The following is a 24,263-nucleotide window of genomic DNA, read 5'->3' as shown; positions in this document are numbered from 1 at the left end:
TGCAGCATTAGGGGATCCAACTGCTCGTCAGGCACGACCCCAGGCTTGGCTGCGTGGGCTTGCCAGAGAGATGCGGTGACTCTAAATGTGTCATGTCCTTGTGCGCAGTGGTCCTGTCCCTATTAGATGCTCACCTAGTCCCATGAGCAATAGTGTCTGGACACTCTGCTGTTGCCCTGTGAAATGTGTTGAGCCCCGTGGACAGCAGTGGACGGGGACCCGTTTTGTCACACGTTCCCTATCCACAGCGCGTTCCTGCTGGATGTCCCCGTGCAGCTCACTGGGCCGGCCCTTCCAGATGGGCTCTGCGCAGGGATCCCAAGCAGAAAAGCCATTTTCTACATTTCCCAGCGCGACGTGGTGAATACTTCACCTCATGATGCAATCTCACACAGCCTTTTCACTAGACTGTTACTCTCACCTTGTAGCTCATGGGTTGAAAGAAAGCTTGAAAAACCGTTGCCCCACACCCAATCAAATCGTGTGCTTTTTCCTCAACTCAATTTTTGCTGCAAGTTGAAATTCAGCATAAACCTTCCCATGCTTTCCACCACCACCCACCTCCTTTTCTGAGATTGCTCTGTTCAGGATTGTGCCCATCTTCCTGCTGGAGAGGCAGCAGAAGCTCCCAGCACTAGCTAAGGAGATAGATAGCTAGAGAAACTTCATCATTTTTATGTTGTCGTATAAAGGGAGTAGTGACCAGCACAACTACTGCAGGGTACCATCAGGCAGTGGTTATTTGAATGACTCCCGGTGCCAGAATTCAAGTCCTGTCCTTATGGAATAATTAATACACTTTCAAAGTATTCCAAAATTATTCTGGAATAAAATGTCTATGGAGGAAGCTGATCTGGAACAGCGGTTGCTGAATAATTTATTCTGCAATGACTAGTTAATTTCCCTATATGGAGCAGCCCTAATAGGCTCAAAAATGTAAGCTTTATTGGTTTAGGGAGGAGAAAAATGGAAACCACTAACTTTTGGTGAAACTACTGAAGTGAGCTAAGCCATTAAGAATAATAATATTTCTACAATGTAAAGATGTTTGGCTGTGGTCTCCTTAGTGAATTCAATAGCAAAAAAGAAAAAGAGAGAGATGGGTTTACTATGAATTTGCTGTAAGACTTGGCAGGAGAGCGCACCCTTATCTGCCGCAGGCACGTGCGGGGAGCACGGTGGCCAAACCCGCTTTGGCTGCGTGGCTCCATCCAGGAGCAGGAGCTGGTGCTGGAGGGAAGGTGAAGTTCTTCCTCGTTTGCCTCCAGAAGTTGATGCAGAAGGTCGGCAGATGCAGATGTGGGTTGTGTCCCCTCCTGTGGTTGTCCATAAATTTCTCGTTTTCTATGAAGTTCCCCCCTCGGGATGATCCTTCCCTGGGGGATGGTGTGTCTGGTTGTCCAGAAGGCAGTCACCTTCCCAAAGGGTCTGTCCGACCTCATCGTCCCTCTTCGGCAGGGACAAGTGACAGGGAAAGAGGAGGAGCGGTGGGGACAGAGCCACCAGGGTGCACCCGCTCGGGTGGGTGCCCAGCTCCGGGCTGAGCTGTGGAGAGCAGGGACGGAGAAGGGGTGAAGTTGCAAAGAGTTTTTCACTCTGGCGGAGCAGTTTCAGGGCAGAGCCCTCCTCTCTGCTTAAAACCCAGGTTTTCTGAAGGAAGTTAATTGACCTTTTCAGCAATTGATACTGAGGCCATTAACCCCAAACGCTATTGAATGCTTCGTAAATACAATGTTCATTTAACAACGTTGCCGATAACTTAGAAAGTCAGACTTTATAATCCCTTTTTTAAAAAAAGAGCTAGTTTTAATAGAAGAAGTGTCTTTTTTGGGGAAGAATTTGGAGCAGGCTTTTGTACTGAATCTAGGCTGCCTCATTCCCTCAGAAGGCTTCTGAGGGCCAGGAAAATTATAACTAATAACTTCCCTAGAAATTGTAGAGCTGCTATTTTAAGGTCTGGCGTCTCAGGGAGGATCAGGGTTGTGTGCCATTTCCCTCCATTGCTCCGCGATGCCCTGGTTTGATGCTGGTGCTTCACGGGGGGTGGCTGTGAGCCTGGCTGCTGGTCCTGTGGAACAAAAACGTGTGAACGAAGCAAGTCACAAGGTTCTCAGGCTTGGTTTTGCTTTTGGTTTTTGATATTAGTGAGTTGAGTTTGGTTTTCATTTTGGCCGTGGCCTGCTCTGGAGATGGCTTTAGTTGCAAAATACTCAGTGAATGGGATTTATCCGTGCATCATGTTGGTGCTGGGTCTGGCAGGACCTTGCAGGCAGGTCCCACCACTGGGAGCTGATGGTCTCCAGCCCCTCGTGCGTGGCACTGGTTGCCAAGTCGGCTCCCCCACTCCAAGCCCTGGCAGCTGTCGTGCCCTGGAGCGTTGGCAGCAGCGAGAGGAGCATCACCTTGTTTGAGAGCAGGTTTTAATGCTAATGGGTCTCCACTTAGCACATTACCATCTGTGGGGCTGGGCAGACCTGCCTTTCTCCTCCCTCCCTCCCTTCTTCCCTCCCTCCTATCTCAGGTCTGCTTTTGGTTGGAGGCAAAAGCCAAGGCTGCTGCCCAGCCCAAGGCAAAGATGGGCTTGAGGGGAGCAAAAAGCCTGGAAAAGTTGCCGACGTGGGAGGGCAGCTGCCTCTCGGAAAAGCAGGTCAGCAACGGGAGCAAATAGAGAGAGAAGAAAGGATGCCCCTGGCTCTGGAGTAACTTCATTCCCTACCAGCGGGTACCCAGGGATGAGTCCTTAAACCAGGAGCCAGAACAATGGGTACAAGGAGACTCTGACCGATTTAACAGGATTAGGTAGACGTAACTCAATTTTTATTCAGGCCGAGTCGCCGACCCCAAGGCTTTCCCCTGCAGATCAGCCTCCCCGAGCAGCGGGCTGGCTTTTGGGGGCACCTCAAGCAAAACTGCACCCAGGCTGCTGGGCTGCTGCTGCGCGCTGCAGGTGCGAGCCCGCTACCGTGACGCCCTGCGCAGCCGGTTCGGATTCAGTCGTTGGATAATATATGTAATAAAGTGAAAGCGCTGCGCTAATTGGATCTGGATTGGAAATTCCTGCCAGCCCAGGTTCGCAGGGTAGAACAAAGGAGCGGAGCCGCTGCTCGAGGCGGGCACGTCAATGCAAACAACAGCAGCCTTTTCAAAAGGGTTCTGGCGTGGCAGGCGCCTCGTTGAAGTGGCGGCGATTATTTTGTTTTGTGGGGGTAAGGGGTGGCGGGGAATCGCCACATAAAAAAGACCACGGAAGCAACAGCGCTGCTCCGCTTTCAAATGCAGCGAAGATCAGCAATTCCATCACGGCGACACTTCCATGAGTGGATAAGAGGCATTTCCTAATTAAAACCCTTTTATGTCCTGGGAGGCAGTTTCTCAGCTGTTGGAAATCAGGGTGGCTCCACTCAAGTCGGGAGCGGACCCCAGTCGGAGGACCCAGCCTCGCGTGCGAGTTTTGGCATCTCGCTGGGGTTTCCTTGAGGCACGCGGGGTGGTGACAGCTCGGGGCTGGGCTGGCTCCAGGTGGTAGCCTGGATTGATGGGACGCTCGGGCCCAGAAACTCCAGCAAAAGGGGATTTGCTCCCCGTGGATCTCTTCTTTCATGCTTGAAAATAACCCTGTGCCTTTTGAGAAAGCATCTGGGCTGGGACAAGGAATCGCACCACTCCGCGTTCAGACGCAGCCGTTGATGAATGCAGGAAGATGGATACTTGGGGGATCGTTGCAGAGATGTGGTTTTCTTTCTCTCTTGATGTAGGGATGTTGCAATCACCAGCTCTGCCCATAAATTGTGTGTGCACACTAATCTTTCTAATTTTCTCTTGGTTTTAAGCAAGCTCTTTATATTCAAGCTTGCCACGAAATACACTGTAACAGCAGAGAGCAGAGACTTGACAGCGTTTTGCCACTAGTTATTAGGCAGGCGGAACGCGTTAGCAAAGATGTGGTGAACTCTTCCTCTCTTCGAGCCTTCTCTATTGTTTATGCTGCTGCACAAATGCCATTCGGCTTGGTTTGCATTAGATCTGAGCTGCTAGCAGAAGCGCTCAGCTTGCAGAGCTGCGAATTAGCAGAGGAAATCGGTCAGAGCTTTAAAACGGGGGGTATTTTTTCCTTCTTCCCCCAAACCGTGTGCCTTCAGAGCGAGGGTTGTGCGGCTGGGTAGATTAAAAACCCATTTGCTGGTAGGCAACGGAAGGATGTGGAAGGTGATGCGGGGAGGGGCGTCCTCAGCCTTGGGGCTGGGAGTGGTGTTTTCAGGTTAGAACAGGCAACAAAGAGCGCTCGGGGCAAGAGAGAAAAACGAGAGCAGTTCTGAATTTTGGGGGCAGAACGTCACGGAGCAGGACCAGGCTGCTGGGGACCCGCTTTAGCCACACCACCCCCGGAGCTGGGCAGGGGGGAGAAAAAAACTCGGTGTCAGGCTTCTGGATAAACAAACAGCAGAAATCTCGTAAGGGTAATAATGGAAATCACTGGGAAATTGAGTTAATACAAGGGCATCTGTGTAAGTGAATGCTTGGGACAGGGAAACGGCATTGTCCTTTAACTCTACTAATGCTGGAGCAGATGGGAAGCGCAGTGCACTTCACGCATTAGCTGGCTCAGATAAAGAGCAGAGCAGAGGCCGGTCCTTGTGGCTGATTAGAGGTTAACAGGAATAGAAACCAGCGGATTGACTCTTCATTTGCAGGAGGTGTTCTGGGATCAGAGCAGATGGCAGAGAGAGCGTCCCTCCAGCTTACTCAGCTGCTCAGAGGAGCTTACGGCTACCTCCGACACAAACAACTGCACTCGCATCTTCTCTCTTTAAAGCTGCAGCCTGCACTTCTTCCCCAGCCTACCCCCAGACAAACGTTTCTGGTGAACCTTTGCTGGCGTCCGAGGTCTGTGGATGCCCTGGGAGGCACGGCACATCCCCTGCCCGTGGGTTCCTGTTTGCTCCCGAAGGACGCGCCGTCCCATCTCGGCCGCATCCCTTTGTTACCGCTCTGCCGGGCTCCTCTGGGGGGGCTTTTGTTAATTATCCTCGCAAGCTCCACCAAGCCGGAGTTGCTTTCCTTGGGTGGTAATGGCCAGGAAAGGGAAGCGGTGTGGTGGGGCCGGGGAGCAGGGCCCCGACCCATCCGTTCTACGTCCTGCCCCGTTCCCCCACTGCCAGCCCCGCGGAGGTCTGGCTGGATGGCAGCACCTTTGCATGTGGCATCCATTTGTCACAAAAATAAATTGTTTTGGAGGGGGGGGCGCATGTAAATCCGTACGAGCCCTCTCCTCATTGAATCGCTTGAAGCGTGGATTCCCTCTTTTGCAAGAGAGAAATTGCAATTGATTCAGCCTTTACCTCTTTCTTTTTGTCTGCAAGCGCTCTGAAAAGGCACATTTTATCTGTGTGTGACAACACCTGCCTGGGGTGCCTCTCATTGAGCTCTGCTGAATCAAAAGAGCAACAAGAAAAGTGGGTTTAATTGCACACATCTTCAGCGGAGTCTTTCTTGCACTTACAGCACAAAAGGCCAGCCCTGCGCTGTTTGAATGGAGCCTGGGAGGGCTGGAGTGAGCAGTACTCTCCATTACTATCAGAGGCAGATGATTCACTTTGCCGGAGCATTGTCATGTGCAAATGAGTTCATGAGCCCATCTCCTTTCCAACTGCAAGGTCAGAGACTGAGCAATTGTCAGGATCAGCCGGCTGGAGGAATTGATCTATTAGCTGGAAAGCTTTCGGAGATTTTACTAACCTCCGCTTCCTACCGCGTAAGCACACAGACACCTTCCTCCCATGGGTGTTGTCTACATTACAAATATTGACTGATTTTAAGTTCACATTTGGAAAGCTGCTGTTTCAACGCTCGGAAATGTGACCAAGAATGGCTTATAAATAACACTCAGTGCAGCAATTATTATTCATTGCTGGTTATGGCTTTCACACAGTGGAAAAACAAATGGTTTTTCCACTACAAGCTGGAGCTGCAGCCCGTTTAATCACCGAGGAGCTTGGAATCGCTTTAGTTTAAAATACCTTTCCGCTGTGGTTTGGAAATTTAAAAAATATTTGGGTCATGGTAACCTGGTGTATATGACTCGCGTTGAAAATCTCGGTTTACCTTGTCTGCATCTGCCGAGCCCCATAAATATCTGTGTAGCCTTTCCCGTTTGTTTTTTTCAGGGCTCTTTGTGTCTGGCAGTCCTGCAGGCTTGGAGAACAGCAGGTTCTTGGTGGGGAAGCCGCGGCGCAGAGCCGATCACCCCCCTGTTCCCGGCGCTGTCCCCGCTGGGCATCCCCTGTGGGCAGAGGGGAGGAAGGCAGGGAAGGGTGCTTGGAGCCTCCTGGTTTATTGAAATGGATGAAACCAGGGCTCAGGTGAGCCCAGCTGATGCCATCCGGGCCATGCTGTACGATGTGTGCATTTATCACCCTTACGCGAAGGCTTTCTGGGCAGGTTTGGACTAGAGCAGCAGCCTGTCATGCTGCAAACACAGAGCTGAGGTGGGTCAGCCTGGGGAGAAGCGGGTTCCTGCGCAAGGAGAGTGGTGAGGAGGGGAGATCGCATTGCTCTTGCTGATCCTAACGGAGCCCAAAGTGTCTGCTTGGAGCCAACTTGCTTGGGGGATTGGATGTGGTTGCCTTTTTCACTAGGCAGAGCCATTCCTCGACCTGCTCCAAGGTTTCTGCAAAGTCCTCCAAGACCAAGAGAAGCCTGCAGGAGCCCCCGTGCCATGAAGGACCGCTCCCCACGTTATCCGTGCATTCCTGGTCCCGCTTCTCATGTGCAGCGATGCCCATGGAGCAGCCTTAGGTGGTTTCTGGCTTCTGCTGGTCCTGGGTTACACCCCAGGGAGGGCTGGTCTCACGCAAAGGCTGCCTCGCCGGCAGGACCGTGCCAGCGCACGTGCCGTGCTTGGGAAGAACGAGCTCATTTTTTCCAAACGGCACAACTCTGCGAATGACAACTGTGACTTCTGCCTGAGCCGCGGTGTGAAATCTGGGGGCTGGCTGCGAGCAGCAACTGCTGGGAGGGAGCAGAGCTGAGCTCTCGAGTTCCCGTCTGGTGGTGTAGCTGCTCCTTGTCGTCCTCTTCGGGGTGCTTGAGTGCTCTAGAGGACGCGGTTACAGGAGCAGAGCAGGTCACGCCAGGGTTTTGCTTGTTTCTGGGGTTTATATTTCCGCCCGTGGTCTGTGACTAGGCTCGTAGGTGGCTTTGTTTTGGAAAGGCTGAGCAAAATCAGTTGCTCTGTGACGGCGGTGACTCCAGCCTGCCCATCGCTGAACCTCGGGTGTTTTGGTGCAACCAGCTCGCGTGTTGGCTTTGCAATCCCCTGCCCTTTGCTGGAGGACCCAAGACCAGGGGTGTGTTTGGAGGAGGTTTTGTCTGCTGCAGTCTTGCCCTCTGAAACCAGAACCATCTTCTCCATCCTACTTTAGGGGATTATCACTGCTCTAGGAGGTCCAGGAGGTCTGGTGGTCTCCTGACAGGTGGCTTGTGGACACCTGAGTTACAAATACTTAGCTGAAGGACTCTGGCTGCTCTTGTAGAGCTGGAAGAGTTTGCAAAGCTCCTTTTTGTTGAGTAGATGTAGAGATCAAAGAATTTCCACCTTGGTTGGAGATACTTTTGTTGAGGCCTTGATGGTCTTGTCTTAACAGCAGAGCCTCCTGTGCTGGAGCTCCTGCTAAAGGCTTGGTGCTCCACAGGGGTTTGGGAGCCCAGGGGTGTTTTGAGGATCCGTGCTCCTCCCAGCCCGTGGGGTTTCTAAGCCCTGAAGGGGAAAATGCTGCCCAGCTAATGAGTTTAGAAGCGCCACCAGCGTGGAGCTCGCAAACTCCCAGAAGACATCTCCAGGGTCTGTTTTAATTTAAATCAGAGGCACAACATCCTGCAACACTAACGCAACATCAGAGCAGAGGCTCAGGGGGCAGATCCACCGTGGCAGGAAAAGGTCCCTGCTCTGGTGTTCTGCCCGGGTTTGATGGATAAGGGGAATTAGGAGGGAGACGTGCGAATGGTGCGGTGTGTGCCCGTGTTCAGGGCAGTGTTTTTGCTGATTTGTCAAGCCTAGGTGACTTTTCTGTGCTCACAGGGGCAGCTTGTCAGCAACCCAGCTCCTTGTGCAACCTGGATCAAAGGGGCATCCACCGGGAAGCACCCGCGGTGGACGTAGGGGAGGCTGTTCTGGGGCAGGGAGGAGCCCAAGTTTTTTTTCCTGGGACAACACTAGGCTCAGATGGGGTGTAATGAGGCTGTAGTTACAAAGATGATACTTAATTATTTCTTTTTCATGGCATTCAAGCCCTGGCACTGTCACTTTGCTGGCAGCAAATCAAACGCCAAGTTAGCTTATGCTGGATGCGTGCTAGGAACAGAAGGCGAAGTCCTAGATAAGCACTCGGCTGTCGGAACTTCTTAAATGGAAACGTGCAGGGGGGACGCGAGGAGAAGTATTTGGGTTTGCTCTCAGTGCTGTCCAGACCCCGTGTCTCGGCCGGGGCTGCGTTTCTCCCTGCAGGAGCGCCGGTACCGCCTGCCCCACGTGGTCCTTGGGACAAGAGCTGAGGGCAGAGCAGGGCACGGTGACAGACGTCCTTCTGCAGGTAACCGTAGCTTGCTGGTGACTGCAGCACCTGGGGTTTGCGTGGACCACGAGCGTGTGCTTCGGTGGGTGATGGAGCAACCACCCTGAAACCTCCCCTTTAACCACCACCTCTTCTCTGGGATAGCGACACCGTTAAATCCCCTGGAAGGGAAGGAAGGGATTTTGGAGCCCCAAAAGGCAATTTTTGTTTAAAGGAATGGCCCTGCCCCATCCGCACGGGGGTGACAGCCCTGCTGGTGCTGAGCAGTCCCCTCCTGCTGATGGAGATGAGATCAGTGCTGGGGTGCAGAGCAGGGCCGAGCGTGGTAGCTGCGAGCCGACCTCACGCTAATGTAAATATTCCCAAATAACGCTGTTGTTCCCGCGGGCTCCCCTCCCTCCCCCCCTCACCATGTTTAATTTCTGACTAAGCTTTTGATAAATGTTTTGTGTAGAGTTTCTAGTTTATCTTAAATAGACCTGCTGCCACGACAACTGAAATCTAAACTGACCCTGGACTCGTGGCTCAGATGCCAGATAAACTTGGCTGTTGCAGGCGCGCTGAGCAATCCTGGTCGAGGTGAAAACCCACGCTACGAATCATGAGGACCAGTTGTTGGGGAGCTCATTTTTTGGGATGTCCTGTGCCTCCACCGCTGGGCAAGGCTGTGTCTGAGCCGCAGAGCGGCATGAGTCGATGTTTTTGGCAAATTTCCTCTTGTGGAAGGCCAGATTCAGACCACGGTTGATAGGTTTTCAGACTGACACCTGTCTGAAGCAGGTGGTTTGGTTAAATGAGCTGAGTTCCTCCAGCCTTACCCTGGCTGGCCTCAGGTGGGGTCTGGCCTTTGGTCCTGATGGAGTAATTCTTTAAGGCAGTGTTTATGGCTAGTAATTTGTCTTAAAGGGCTTTATATACACGTGATTATGCACGCATGGGTGTCCGTACGCGTACATACATACATCATTGCTCAGGAACGTCATTTCCAATCCTTTTAACTTGCTCAGAAAGTAAACTTGGGAGAAGCTGGCAGGGAGTCGGCGCAGCCTGCCAAGCGGTGCAGACCAGAGAAGTGGTAAAACATAAACACTTCGGAGTTTATCCTCGAGATTTACACGGCGTGGCTGCCGAGGGCTGCACCTCTGCCGTGGCGCTTCCACTGCCGGCGGCGTGCGAGCGAGAGGGCAGCGCGGGGCTGTCCGTCCGTCCGTGGCTGTCTGTCCGTCCATCCATCCCTGCCCTCCCGAGTTTAAGCACCGCTGTGTTGGATGCTCTGCCGGCCACACGACGTGGGGTTTTTGGTCGATCGCTGAGGAACAGGTCTGCTTCCCCCCCTCCCGTGCGCTAAAGTGAAAGCAGACCTCCTTGACACTTAATCAGATTTGAATGTGGTTTTTGGCGTGGCTTTAAAGAGACTGGCAATGAATAGCTGGTTTTGATGCCATTTATTAAAAACCTCTGGTAGAATTTGTCTCGGAAAGCCTTTGTGCGAGCTGGCAAACACACAAGGGTTTGATGCAGTTAATGTATTTTAATCTCCCCCCCACCCCCCTCTCCTCGTCTGTCGTTAATTGTGGGCCTCTCAGCTGTCTGCCGCCTTCTCCAGGGGGATGGCAGGCTCTGCAGAGACCCCTATTCAAACCTGGGCTTAACGAGGGTCCAGGGCCACGGAGGCAAGTGAGCATCCTCTGCGGGGAGGAGGGCTGGGCCGTGCAGGGACCGGGCAGCACGCTGCTCCCAGCACAGGAGTGCCGGGCGGGCACCCTCATTGACCTCCTTGTCCTCCTCGGAGGAAAGGGAGAGGGGAGGAGGAGGCACATGGGTGCACGGTGCTGGTCTTTGACCTCCTCGGTAGCTTGCTTGTGCGATGGGCTCCCTGGGAGGAGCTGGAGTGTCTTCTCCCAGCCGTGGTTCCAGCGTGAGGTTGGTGCACATCCAGTCTTTTCTCTTCTTTGGGCAGAAGAGCTCAGAGCTGTGGTCGTGCCCTGGGGTGCTCTGCCCGGTTGAGGGGATAAAGCTGGAGTTGCATTGTATTTAATTTTATTTTACGTTGTCTGCCTCATGAAAAAGAAGAAAACCTGGCCTTTCTCTGCCTCTTGCTCACGTGCGTTGTGGTGCGAATTCAGCGAGAGGGAGGCACGGATGAGGATTGCTCCCAGGAGGGAAAGAGGCTGAGAGACTCTTAAACAAATGAGAACCGTGCGGCTTTGCTCTTCCCCTGTGGTTTGGCAGTTAAATAAACTCACCGAAGAGGCTGGCTGCACGCACGTGCTGGTGCAGAGCCACGTTTGCTCGTGGGCTGGGTCCTGGGTGACACTGGATGGATGCCAGGGTGGTGCGGTGCGGCTCTCCAGTCCACTGCACACACACGCACACGTGTTCCTCTGGCAGTGGGTGTTGCTTGGGTGTCTGTCCGGGTTATTTAGGCTGAAGTCAGCAAATTCAAGGTGAACTGACTTGTTGGCTGTACGTGGGAATGGGGGAGACTGAGTGGGTGGTGGCCTCCCTTTCCCAGTGTAGGGATTTTGTCCTTGGGTGATGCACTACTCGAAGCAGAGATGCATAAGTGGCTTTTGGTGGCCATGTCCACCTTCCAGAGCTTGCATGGGTGGTCATGGAGAGAACAAAACTAAGGTCATGTTTCCCTCTTCTCCTTTTTCCTCTCCAGGGTTCCACCTCAGTGGGACGGTGACAGAGCCAGCAACCGCGACAGAACCAGAGATGACCTACAAGGTGGCCATCAGCTTCGACCGCTGCAAAATCACCTCAGTGACGTGTGGCTGTGGGAACAAGGACATTTTTTACTGCGCCCATGTTGTGGCGCTTTCACTGTACAGGATCCGCAAACCGGACCAGGTCAAACTCCGTCTTCCCATTTCAGAGACCCTTTTCCAGATGAACAGGGACCAGCTCCAGAAGTTTGTTCAGTATTTGATCACAGCACACCACACTGAGGTGTTGCCCACTGCCCAGAAGCTGGCTGATGAGATCCTGTCCTCCAACTCGGAAATCAACCAAGTGCATGGTAATTTCTTGTTCCTTCCTTGCTGGCTCAGCACTAAGCCAGTTTTTGGGGGGCTGGATTTCACACTGATGGTGGTGGCCTTTGTTTCGCCGTATTCATTGCTGCACAGCGTCAAACTGATGTTAGAACATAGGTGTTGGTACCAGTTTGGTGTTGGCCATGTGTCCCCATTCTGCCCTTTTTCCTTGTGTGTTTATCTATCAAACGCTGACTTCAAAAGGCAAGAAAGAACAGAGCAGGCAGGCTAGCGGTACGTGAGGAACAGCTGAGATGAGCATGGAAAAGCCAGGCATGGAGGAAGGAAGCACATTTGTTCCCCAGCACAGAGGGCTGTTTTGGGGACACAATGCTGGGACGCTGGGGACTGGGAGGCGCAGTGGGGACGCGGCTCCTCTAGCATGCAGTGATGCGGTGTCAGCCCAGCCCTGCATCTTGCTAAGTCAGATGTGACTGAGCCAGCAGGAGATAAAGCTTTAATCTCCGTGGGTGCTAATTTGCCCGTAATAAATGAGTGTTGCTGTCCTGACCTACTCCACAAAGGCGACAGAGGATGTGTCATGGGGCTTTGCGTTTAGAAGATGCTTTTGACTTCCTCCCCCAGAAGGCACCAGCTGGGGGTCGGTGCCTGTCCCAGCCCTGCTGACCAGGACGTGGTCAGGCCCCTGGAGCTCCCTTTGCCAGCACCAGCCGGTGCTCCTGCTGCATCCTGCCCAGGAGCTGAGGTTGCCCAAGGCCTCCAGAAATGAACCGCTCCGCACCGCGCCTGTCCCTGCAGCTGTAAAGCGGAGATAATAAACACTTATCTGCCACGGAAGGGCGTTGAGGGGATTAACACATGCCTCTTAGCTGCTCTGAAGATGAAAAGCCCCATATGCGGTCTAAAATAGGATCTGAAGTGGTTGCATCCACATGTAGCAGTGGGGCCAGGGGTCCACCTCCATCCTACTGGTGATGGCAGCTCTGATCTCAGATGTTTTCCCCTCCCCTCCCTCTTGCTTCTACCTTGGGAGAGGCTTTTGTCTCTTCCACATCTGCTGTGTGTGTGGTTGTGCTCGGAAATTCCTGGTTTGGGGGCATTTCCTCATTTTTGGGTGTTAGGAAGAAAGGAAGAGCAAGAATCTGGTGAGGTCCTCTCCCTACCTGAACTGATCCACTGAAGTTGAGATTGGGCAAGATCTTGTTTGTGCCGTTCTTTGGGGCTGCATTCTCCCAGGCAGATTGAAGAAAAGCTTTTAAGGCCCTGAATATTTATTGCTCTAGAGTCAGCAAAAGACTTGGTGATTGAGAGTCTTACAAAGATACAGATGTTGGCTGCAGTTCAATATCTGCCTCTTGTTTTTTTAAAGCCACTTGTAAAAACAAAGCAAAAATTCTCTGCCCATTCAGAGTCATGCAACTTCATGCCCTGGTGTGAGGTTTTGAACCGACAGGGACACGTTGCCCTGTCCCACTGGAGGAGCTGCCCATCCGACCACCCGTCTGGCAGCCCCACCAGCGAGTGAGCTCCTCTGCGAGCAGACCTATAGCCTGATCTCATCCCGGGGAATGATGCAGAAGAAGAGCACTAAGATGATGTAAAGCTAATAGACGCTGCAGGGCTCTGGGTGTCAGAGCGATCCAGCAGCTCTGCTGGGGCTCCAGCTGGAAGGGATCCAAACTTCCCCCGCACCTCGCTCTTCCCAGCTGCAGTTCATGCGTTTATGGAGGGTCTCTGGTCCTGGGTTCTGAAATCCTTTAAGGTAAGCTTTAAATAGCACTTTATGTGCTTACGTGCATGTTTCTTGGCCTTGACTGGTCCAGGCCCCTGGGGTCACACCTTCATTTGTCTCTGGGTTGAAGCCAAGGTGGCTTTTGGCAGGCTCACCTCTGCAGCCCAAACAGTAACCCAGTGTGTGCCCGGCAGCACACAGGGGTTATTACACTGCAAAGTGAGAACAGCCTCTCCAGAAACTATTATTTTTATTTTTTTTTTCACTTCTTCCAAGGAGAGGTCTGTTTAGCTTCAGGTTAGCATTGAGTCCGGTCACCAAAGGGCTGCTCCTTCTGTGTCGGTGGTTAGTGCGAGAGGTGGAGGAGCCAATGCTGCAGCTTGGGAGCGTCTCTGGGGAATGTCCCTTGTGCAGTGGGAACGTCTGCTTTGGAAATCAGGGCTGCTCTTCCCCCCCCTGCAGAGCCCGAACAGCAAAGATTGCAGGCAGTCATCAGGAGGGCTCGCGTTAGGGCTTCAGACCTTTGCTCCTTGCAGGAGTCTGCGCCGCGTGCTGCTCTCCCAGGCCGCCTTCCTAGAAGGAAATGCAAACTCTCCAGTAACGCCGCAGCCTCGGAGCGCAGCCAAGGCACTCGCTCGCTCTCTGAGGGCTCAATCAGCGCGGAGAGCCTAGGTGTGCCTGGCTGCCTGCTTCCCACTTGACCTCTGTGTGCTGAAGTAGGTCACGTTTCTGCTCCGGCAGATCGCTGCAAAGGGCAGCGTGCTCACAGCGAGCGTCTCGTGTGTCTCGCTCCTCCGCGCTCGGCGTCTGAAGTGACAGCTCGAACGGAGAGACCACAGAGGCTTTCGGTTTCCCCTCGCTGAGCGCGTTCCTGCTGCTGGTGGAAACATTCAGCCTGACTGTCCGGCACGGAGCGAAGCTGAAGGTTGTCGTTACACCAGGCAACGTGACTTGCTGCTGCTGGGGACAGCCAGGACCTGCAGCTAGGCAGCTTGGGTCCAGTGGAGCGTCTGGTGGTGGCCACCTTGTCCCCCTCGCAAGGAGGAGGTGAGGAGCAGGGGGCAGCTCTGGCAGCCCCGCTGTTCGTGTCTCAGTGCTCACACCATCCTCGCTGTGCTCGGGCACGGCCGGGAGAGCTGCTGACCTCAGGCCAGGAGATGTGGTGAGGGCGGTCTGTCTGCCCCGTGGAGATGCCGGCCGATGACAGAGTGTCTGTGGTGCTCAGCCGGTCCCAGCCATAAAGGCTTTTTGTGCTCCTCCCAGCCAGAAGGGGGGAAAAGCCACAAAACCTCTGCGCTCCGGGGGCAGCTCCCTCCGAGGATAATCTTGGGGAGAGTCAGCTCGAAGTGCCAGATGACCTCTCTGGTCCCACAGGGTCCTTTACCCGCTGGCCAGCCTGGCTTCTTGTACCCAGCACGTTGGCTGGGTAGGAGATACCTGCCCACCTGTCCTGTCACACTGAGCCACAGCTGGTGCCTGATGAGCCCTCGGGTGGTCTTTAACTTCCAGGTCATCCCACAACAGTGTCCGGAGGGCTGAATAAGGCACTGGTAAGTCTATTTGAAATTCTGCCTTCCTGCTGGGGAGGAGGAGAAGGTCAGGTCTCCAGAGGATTTGCCTTCCTGGTTGCTGAGCTGATAGAAATTTGAGGGAAAATAATCCACTGGAGTGCTCAAGGGGAGGGCTCTGCCAAGTGACTCTTCCCCCGGGCCTCGCAGAGCCTCTGGGGTTGCCGAATCCCCTCCAGAGGGGTGCCTGGCAAAGGGCTTCCCAGAAATGGGTGGGCCTGATGTCGGTAGGGGGGTCCACGTGCCATCGGGTGGCCGTGCCATCTTGTCCCGGTCACCACAGCCAGCCCTGGTTCTGGAGGTGCCCGTGGCGGGCACGGGACCGCTGCCAGCAGCTCCTTTGGTCACGCACAGGAGCCGAAGGGCTTCACTCCCTCGATTGCTGTCAGATGTCTTTGACTCTTCAGGCTGCCTCCAGAGGCTCCCTCCAATCTGCCTCCACTTAAAAATGCGACGGGAGGCTTGGGAGGCTCGGCGGAGGCTGGTTCCTTACTCCCTCGCTTTGCCGCTATTTTTATCCCTTGCTAGAGTTCATTTCCTTTCTGGTGCATGGTTATTTTCTCTTTGAGGTTTTCTGTTGTTTGTTTATTTGTCCGTATCCTGCCCCCGCTCCCTCTCCGATCTGGGTGGCTCTTCCTTTGCTCCTGGTTTCTTTCCAACCGCTGGAGATGCAGCCCGGAGGCTTTTGGCAGCGCTGCGTGCAGTCATGAGATGGCCTTTGTGAACTGTTCAGCGGTTCAGGAGCTCGCCCAGGGCCACTTACCAGCACGTTTTGCTCTTCTCCTCCAGACCTGCAGCGCGCACTGGGATGCTCTGGTGCCTCGGTGTGAGCCGCGAGGGTCCCACCGCCTCCCCAGCCCCAGAAACCTGCTGCTCTCCGCTCCAGGAGAGGCTTGGCTTTTCTTCACCTTCAGCAGCTACTGGCTGAGCAAGCTGTTAGGTTTTGTGCCTGGCTTTGTTCTGTTTTCTCACCCGGGATTTTTCCAGTCCCTTATTTCTCAGTCTTCGCATCCTCTCCGGCGAGGTCTCTCTTGGGTGCCAAATAGTTAAGCGCTGAGCCCGCGGCGAGGGATGGGTCCCAGCTGGAGTGATTGATGGCGTTTTTATCTCTGTTTCTACAGCCAGTGTAAATGGGCTTGTGAAACACTCTTTCCACTCGAGATGCATGTTGGTGTTTCCTTAAATCTGAATCCCGCAGGACAAAGATCAAGCACATCTGAAACAGGCTCTTTGGATCAAGAATGCTGCTATATGAGAGACGTGTTACGCAGGCTTGGGGCTGTTTTACATGCCGTTCCCTGCTAGTTTGGAGCAGAGACATGGAATCACTCATCAGCTACGTCACGGCATGCCACTGGCGATGCCACCACGGTGTGAACCTTGGCAATGGGAAGTGGACGAATCCTGCCATAAATATTTAAACACCGCGCAAATCCTCTTTGTTTGCTCTTAAATGTTTATCCAGCTCCCCGGTGTAATTGGGTAGCCCATTATCCGCCTGTCTGCGTGGCGTGTGTGGGAAGCTGATATTACAACCCCCCGTATGAATCTTTGATATGAGAGCAAAATAAATGTACAAGTAAACGTGGGTTTTGTTTGGAGTGGCGGGAGCTGCATCGCTAATTCGGCTGCGGTCAGAACCCAAACGTGGGAAGTGCTCAGCGTGGTGTGTGGGAGGAGGAGGTTTTATTTAGCTGCGCGCCGCTTTCCCCGCTGCCTGCGCTTTCTGTTGCTGATGCTTACGTGCGAGCAGCCAGCGTTGGGGCAGCCCTGGGAACCCCACAAAAACGCAGCCGCTTCCTGCACCTCGCTTCTTCCTCTGCTTTGAGCTATCCGAGTGGCCTCGGTGAGGGACCGAGGACGGGCTGAGCTTTGGGATGGGTCACCGGGTATCCATGTCCTCCTGGTCCCTACGGAGGCAGCCAGATGACCCTACAGAGGCAGCCGAGGCGACCTGGTTGATCTGGAAAGCTGCAGCTGGGAGGAGCGGGCTGCTTGGAGGGGGATATTAGAAGTGCAAGCGTCTCGGAAGCCTCGGTGATGGGTGCGGGATAAGCGCTCGTGGCAGACAGATTAGTCATCGGTTCCTGATACGGGATAATCGCTGGCTTGTCTGCTCTTTATCTGCGAGGGGGAGCGGAGATAAGGACGGACGTGGGGGAGGGAAGGAAAAGGCACGGAAAACTGAAACATGCTGCAGGCGGGGTGAACAGTCCTTGTTGTGCTGGTCTGTGATGGGAAGGAGCACGACTGGGTCGCGTGCGGTGCTGGTTCCCTTCTTCCCAACACGGGGCCGTGGGTGAAAGCCCCTGCGCTCGGCCAGGGGCTGTGGTCTCCTTTCTGCTGCTTCAAATCCCGTCCTAATTACGTTGTTCTGTCAGCTATAAATTATTTGCAGAGGGAGCAGCAGCATCCTCTCCCTTCAGCGCGGTGCGGGCAGTGCCTGGGGCTTGCTGGAACGAACAGCTCCTGGGCAACAATTATTAGCAGAAATTAAAGGAATTTTGTAAAGGACATTAAATACAAATAGCTGGATCTTATCAGGTCAGGAGCATTCTCAGCCTTTGCCGGAGGAGCAAAACCCCTCGGGTTGATGTCCTCCTGTTTAGAAGCCAAGGAGAGAGAGTCGCCTTGCTGAGCAGACAGCCCGGAGCTGCCTTTCCGTGAATCGGCTCCCAGTCAGCGCTGGGGCTTGCTTGGCACCCCACGTGGGAGCAGAGAGCGGTGGAAGCGGAGATGTCCGCTCCCTGGCCAGAGCCCAGTCAAGTGGGGAAGACATCATTAAGAATTAATTGGAAACATGGCTACAGCTTCCCCTGGCTGTCCATGCAGCCCTCTGCTCTTCCCATGCTGACTCCCTTCCTTGCTCAGGAAGAAGACGGTGGGAGAAGATGGCTAAAGTTGAGCCGAGCATCTTCTAGCCACAGTGCTCCTACGGAGCCCCCACTGGGAAATCTGAACAGTTTTTTTTGGGGGGGGGGGAAAAGTTGTGGTTTTTTTATTTTATTTTAGTTTGGTTGTTGCAAACTGGCTCTGGTGCTACAAACCCTGTCGTCTCTTTTTCCTCCCTCCTTGTCCCCCAGGTGCTCCTGACCCCACTGCTGGAGCCAGCATCGATGACGAGAACTGCTGGCACCTGGACGAAGAGCAGGTCCGAGAGCAGGTGAAGCTGTTCCTATCTCAGGGAGGGTACTACGGCTCGGGGAAGCAGCTCAACTCCATGTTTGCCAAGGTGAGGAGGAGCTGGCTGCTCTCTTTTTCACTGCGCTCCGCTCGACGTGTCACGTAGCCGGCGGCTCGCTGCCTGCCCTGGCACGGTGCCCGTCACAGCTGGGAATCTCTGCTCCAGTGCCTTCTCGCCCGGTCGCTGAGCTGGCGGTTGTAATCCAGGCTTTGGGTCAGCCTTGGGTTGTCCCACCCTCTCTCTAAGCAGGTTCCTGCCTCCCAGGCAGCGGTTCCTGCATGAATTGGGGCTTTTCTCCCATCTCCCCATTGGCACTGTGGAGGGAAATCCAACCTGGCCACCTGCAGACCCTACCGAGACCGTGGAGAGATGGCACCAGCCTATGGGCTCTTCTCTTTCTTTGCATTAGGACCTTGTTTTTGGGTTCCTGATTGCTTGGTGCTCTTTGCTCAACTGGACTCAAACCAGCCAGGTCACAGCATCATAACATGTAGCCTGGACATCCAGGCTGTGAGGGAGCCGGGGGTTGGCATCCAGCTCTTAAACACCTCCAGGAGGCCATGGTTTGTCTCACAAAAACCTCGTCTCTGTCCTTCCCAGGTCCGGGAGATGCTGCGCATGAGGGACTCCAACGGGGCCAGGATGCTGACGCTGATAACGGAGCAGTTCATGGCTGACCCTCGGCTCTCCCTCTGGAGGCAGCAGGGAACAGGCATAACGGAGAAGTGCCGGCAGCTCTGGGACGAGCTGGGTAAGGGTCACCATCAGCAGCAGTGGGGTGGCCTGGGCTGCTGGGATATCAGACCTCGTCCCGTGGGCTTTTGGGGCTCTACCAGAGCTCACCCCGCATCCTCAACCAGGCTGTGGGCAGAGACCCTGGCAGGTGCCAGAAGTTTGCTCTGTCCCCTGCTGGGGAAGTCCTGGTGGGATGGCTGGATCAGGCCCAAAGTGCACGTTTCAACACCATAAACAAACCAGCCCTTCTCCTGCAAAGGAGCCAGGGGTGATGGGTGTGCAGTGGGGGCTTGTCCCCTGTCGGGCTGGTGAAGTGTCTGCTGCGGTAAGTCATGGAAGAAGCCCCTCGTGTTTCTGTGCCTCAGAGGGAGGAAGGGATGAGGCCTTCGTTTGGTCTGTCTGCCTGCTGCTCAAGTTTTTTGGGGACTGTATTCTGGGGGAATGAGGCTTCTGTCTGTTCAGCACCTGTGTTTGGGGTGCTGCCCCAAAGCCTTAGTGAGGACAGAGGGGCTTGGCGAGGACATCCTGGGGGCTGGATGTAGCCCAGATGTGGAGGTGCCATTCCTGAAGGAACCACGATCCCAAGGGGGACAAGCAGATTCTTAAGACTTGTCCCATCTAACAAGTTTCTGCCTCCACTGGTGCAGGTTTCTAGGGTGAGAGGTGAAGGATGGGCAATGCAGAGCCTGGCTTTAATAGAAGTGCAACTCTGGGTAATTCTAGGTAAGCACCTTAGGCACCAGCTCAGCTGGCTGACACCGTAATATCATTAGAATAAAGCATTTAGATGACGTGAGCCAGCGGGGCTGGTTGTGTGGTAGAGTTTACCCAGCCCTCCTGGGCTCTCCTGGACATCTGGGATCGTGGGTGAATAGTTTGGCTTGTGCCGTGGTTTCACCATGAGTCTGAGCTGTTCTGCAGCCTGGTAACAGGAGATGCTGTGGAAAGGCAGGGGCTCATGGGCTGGGACCAAAGGGATGTTGTAGAGCTAGAAGAAGGATGAGGTTGGGTGGTCCAAGGTCTGGAGCCCCATCTGTATGGGGAACAGCTATGCGGGTGCACGCATTTTGGTTCGGAGGAGAGACTTGGGGAAGGTATAATACACATGTAAAATCAGGAATGGCTCGTGAAGTTGCCAGGAGGCGAGCACAGGGCAAACTAAAGGTGTTTTTACCAAACTGCACTGTGAACTCCCTGCCGTGGGACCCTCTGAGGCTGAAAACTTAGAGGAGGATGAAAATCACTTAGAAAGAGGGGGGAGAAACGGGCTGCTGAGCACAGGTGCCACTTCTCTTTCAAGAAGTCCTTGAATCACAGATTGTGGGAGGGTGGACGGCTTTCCCGGTGAAGTATCTCTCCACATTTGCTCTGCACTTACAGCTTCCCTTAAGTGCCTGTCCCTGCCATGGGAGGCGGGATAGCAGGTAGGAGGATCTGCGGTCCCAGCCACTGGAGCAGGTCTCGGGGCAGGAATTTGTGAAGTTGGCCAATTAATTCTCCGTGCCATCAGCATCCGGAGCAGCAGCACGGTGAATGACTGGCTTTCTGACCACCTCGAGAACCCCCTCCACGAAATCACACCGCCCTAAGTGGTCTTGTCTGCAGAATACTCGATAACCGGCAGTCGGCCGCCAGGCTGCTTTCAAAACGTCCTCGACACGGTCTGTCTGCGCAGTGGGCTGGGGGCAGAAGCCCCCCCATGGAGTCTTCTCAGGGCAGCATTGCAGCAACGGGCAGGAACTCAGCCGGGAGCGCAGCCCAGGTGCCAAACAAATGCAGACGCAGCCGTGAGCACGGCCAGGCAGGACAGGATGCCTCGCTCCCGCCGGCGGTTCCCTGGATGGAAATAAGCACGCGGGCTCTGCAGAGCCGATCCGTGCTCGCCTGCCAAAAAGATATTTCCAGGATTTGGAATGGTTGGATGTGCAAGAATCCCGGAGAGGTGGCCAAATCCACCACGCCAGAATTTCCACATGGAAGAAAGCAAACACATCTGCGAAATGTGGATGGATGGGTGTCTAGGCAGGCCTGGATGCAGCAGTTTGCCCAGAACTACAGATGATTTGGTCTGCCTTCAAACCAGATATCTAAGCCCAGAGCCCTCCCTCTCTTTCAGCACACACGAAGGGTAAATGGTCAGGTTTGGGTCCTGGCCTAACCTTGCAAGGACCGGGTCGGTACACTTAATTTTTTGGTCAGCAAAGCAGGAGGAAGCAACAGCATGTCCCCATCAGCAGATGGCAAGGTGGCCAGGGAACATCAGGGCCATGATGAGACAGGATTGGTGTGACAGCAGGTGAGAAGTGGTGCTGGCCAGCACACGTCAGAGGGAGCAGCTCGCCCAGCATCACACTTGGGGAGAAGTGGGCATCTCTGTTTTGGGGGTGCCAAAGCTGCCCTGCACCAGCACTGCTGAGCATTGCCAAATGGAGAGGGGCAGGAGGGGAAAGAGCCCCCCTGCCAGCTGCTGCAGCCAGCCCCAGACCTTATTTTGGGCAAGCGTTTAGTAATTAATCATCAATTTTAACAAAGACTGCATCACCGACTTGCGTGGGATTGGAAGATCAGCCTTAAAGAAGATTGTGGATTTATACTGGGTGAAATGTAAAGGATTTTGCAGGATTTCGGAGTTCAAAAAAAAAAAAAGGCATCATTTGCATGTGTGTGTCTGCTGCCAACTGAACATCTATTGCCCCGTCTGCTGGGGAGCCAAGGGAAAGACCTGCTGGGTAGGGAGCTGCGTGGCGTGGGAGTACTTGCCCCGGCGCATTAGTACTTACGATTAAAGCCTAATTACAAAAAATAGACGAAAAACCAGCTGAAGTGCAGCCTGACCTTAATCTGCCTGGAGACGGGTTTATTTATCTCGGCCACTTGTTTACAGTGGGGAATTTCAGCAGATTAAGCTGGGGAGCGACCCTGTGGGAAACGGGAGAATTTCTTTGATGGTTTGGAAACTTCAGCGCAGGATCTGAGTGCCTGCCCTCCCTGGGGCCGGAGCTGGGGACGCCGGGGTGGGAAGGCTCTTGTGACCCCCCCCCCGCTCTCCACTCGGCCCTGTAATCAAAAAGCATTTTTGTTCAGAGGCTTAGCTTAATCGTGATCTGCCGTTTTGTTCCCCACTTAACCTTCTGCTGTCGGAAAGTTCAGATGAAGGTTTCTGCAGCGTGTGAGCAGACACAAAGTCTGACCCAGCGCAGCGTATTGGCGCGGGACGGGAGTCAGTCGTGTTGTCAGCTGATGTCACTTGGCCAAAGGACTCAGAAAACCTAACTTTTCCCTTTCCCAGACAACTATTCACATCTAGACAGATGCGAATCCCCCTCCCCTCCTTGTCCCCACCTCCCCACCCCATCTTCCCTGCTACGGGGGAACCCAGGGGCAAGGTATTTTGGCAGTCAAAGGGCGCCTCTGAGGGTTCCCAAAAATAGCCTGCGAAGTCATGAGGATCCCTAGGATCACATCTTGCCGGAGCTGCAGGAGCCAAAAACCCAGCGGGCTCATCACGTTCTTGGCCACGGCGGAGCCGGGGCACCGAGCCTCGTCACCGGCGCTCGGCTGAGCCGCGCTGCGTGCGCCCGTGGCCGCCCCGGGCTGAAAACTGAGCCCGAGGAATCCCCAGCAGTGATTTAAGGCTGCAGCCTGCGGCACGGGCAGGGGGAGGCAGGCGGTGCCGTGCTCTCCGCCACCAGAGGTGAAAGACAAAATCGGCTGAGATTTTTTTGGGTGAAACTCGTTAATGAGTTTGTGGGCGTTTGGGGGCCCGGGGGTGATGGGGGAGGAAAGAGATGGAGTTGCTGTCACATCTCTTTGTGTTCCCTGCTCTTGCTGCCCAGGGTGCTGGCGTTAGCCAAAACATAATGTCTTTTTTTTCCATGTACAACTAACAGCTGCCCTTCAGCCCTGATGCTTCGGCCCCACGTGCAGCGTAATGTACAGGCCTTCAGCTGCTGCCAGCTCCTTCCCTGCATCCCAGCTTGTGGCTGTGCTGGCAGGAGGCCTCCAAGATGCTGCTCAATTGCCTGCACACCCCAAAAACACCACCAAAGCTCTGCTTTGAGGAGAGGGAAGGGCAGGGCAATGTCTGGGAGTCACAGCTGAGCCCGGAGGTGCCGTGGTGGTCCTGGAACTGAGGGGCACCTCTGCCCGCGGGACGCGCAGGGCGTGCGCCTGGGAGGGCTCTCGCTGCGAGACATCAAGCCAAGCTCCAGGTTCCTCTGCTGCAGTCTGGGGGCTACTGGGGATTAAAAAAAAGAAGAGGAGGATAAAAAAAAAAAAAGGAAGAAAATACACTAAATCTCCTTTTTAAATAGTTGAATGCAAATGGCCTGAAGAACAATGGCAGATGAAATAGCATTCTGAGCGGGCTTTAAAGCGCTGGGAACGTGGGTAGGATCAAAATCAGGTTAGTCTTTAGAGATACGGACTCTGCAGCTTGCCAGGATGTTTTTAAGCACGCTTTGATGTGTAGTTCAAACACTAGATTTGTCCTGGCAGACAGAAGCACTCACAAATTCATATACAGCTGGTCTCTTCTTCCCTCCTCCCCACTGTCCCCCATCTCATGAGATTATAATTTAGCTTCATTACAGAGGAGTTTTACTTTTATTTAAAAGCTGTCTAAATCCCCCTCCTGGGTCTGTGCATTATGCTGAAATGAGTTTACGGATGCCGATGAAAATGTTGCAGGCTTTCACGACGAGCGTGGCGGTGGAAAGGCAGAGGCTGGGTGGTGCCGGAGAGCTCTGCCACACGGGTCTGGCTTGGCACGTCCTTTATCTCTCGGCTTTGTTTAGGGGCGCTGTGGGTGTGCGTTGTGCTGAACCCACACTGCAAGCTGGAGGAGAAATCCTGCTGGCTCCGGCAGCTGCGGAAGTGGGGCGAGATGGATGTGTGTCCCCTGGAGGATGGCAATTACGGCAATGAGCTTCCCAACATCACCAACGCGCTCACACAGAGCTCCAGCCACAACCAAGGTGAGTTCAAGGCTGGGGGAAAGGGACTCCAGCCCGTGGCCACGGGCTGCTGTGAAAGTCCACAAAAAAAAGCACGTTTCCGTAAACGACACGTTCTTTGGTTCGAGGGGATTTGGGTTGGGTTTTCAGAAGTTTGCTTTCTGTGGGGTTCTGGGTTGTTCTGCTGAAAAGCTGATCCCCGTGGTGTCCGGGCGCAGCAGGCAGAAAGGCAGCTTGCGCTCAGCACCTCGGTCATGCAGACAAAAATCAGCACCTCGCTGGGTCCTGGCACGGGGCTGCAGCGGATGCTGAGCCCTGGCTCCGAGCTGCTCCTGCTGACGTCAATGGGAAGCTTACCCGGGGCTGTGCGGGGAGCTGAGCTACACCGTGCCGAGCACTTTTAAAGATCCCCCTCAAAACAAAACCCTGCAGAGCGAGCCCCGAGCGCATCGTGGAGCTTTGGGGAGCCCCAGGGCCACCAGCCGGGACCCCCATTCTGATGCGGAGCGGGCTTGCG

General features: G+C 54.2%; 1 protein-coding gene and 1 long non-coding RNA gene across 2 annotated transcripts in view; both read left to right on the top strand.

The window, feature by feature from the left end:
• ZSWIM5 (zinc finger SWIM-type containing 5) overlaps positions 1 to 24,263 on the top strand; it is a 92,212-nt gene that overhangs the window by 55,690 nt on the left and 12,259 nt on the right. Inside the window, 4 exon segments of the mRNA XM_040565749.1 lie at positions 11,239 to 11,595; positions 17,956 to 18,104; positions 18,657 to 18,807; positions 23,588 to 23,767. Coding sequence (XP_040421683.1) covers positions 11,239 to 11,595; positions 17,956 to 18,104; positions 18,657 to 18,807; positions 23,588 to 23,767 — 837 coding nt within the window.
• LOC121074369 lies at positions 13,586 to 16,452 on the top strand. The gene is made up of 2 exons (XR_005822294.1): positions 13,586 to 14,351; positions 15,994 to 16,452. It is a non-coding gene; the product is annotated as an uncharacterized LOC121074369 (long non-coding RNA).

This window comes from Cygnus olor, chromosome 8 (assembly GCF_009769625.2).
Source record: "Cygnus olor isolate bCygOlo1 chromosome 8, bCygOlo1.pri.v2, whole genome shotgun sequence".
Lineage (NCBI taxonomy): Eukaryota > Metazoa > Chordata > Aves > Anseriformes > Anatidae > Cygnus > Cygnus olor.
Note: the sequence above shows the minus strand (reverse complement) of the source record. Positions and strands in the feature narration are given on the sequence as shown.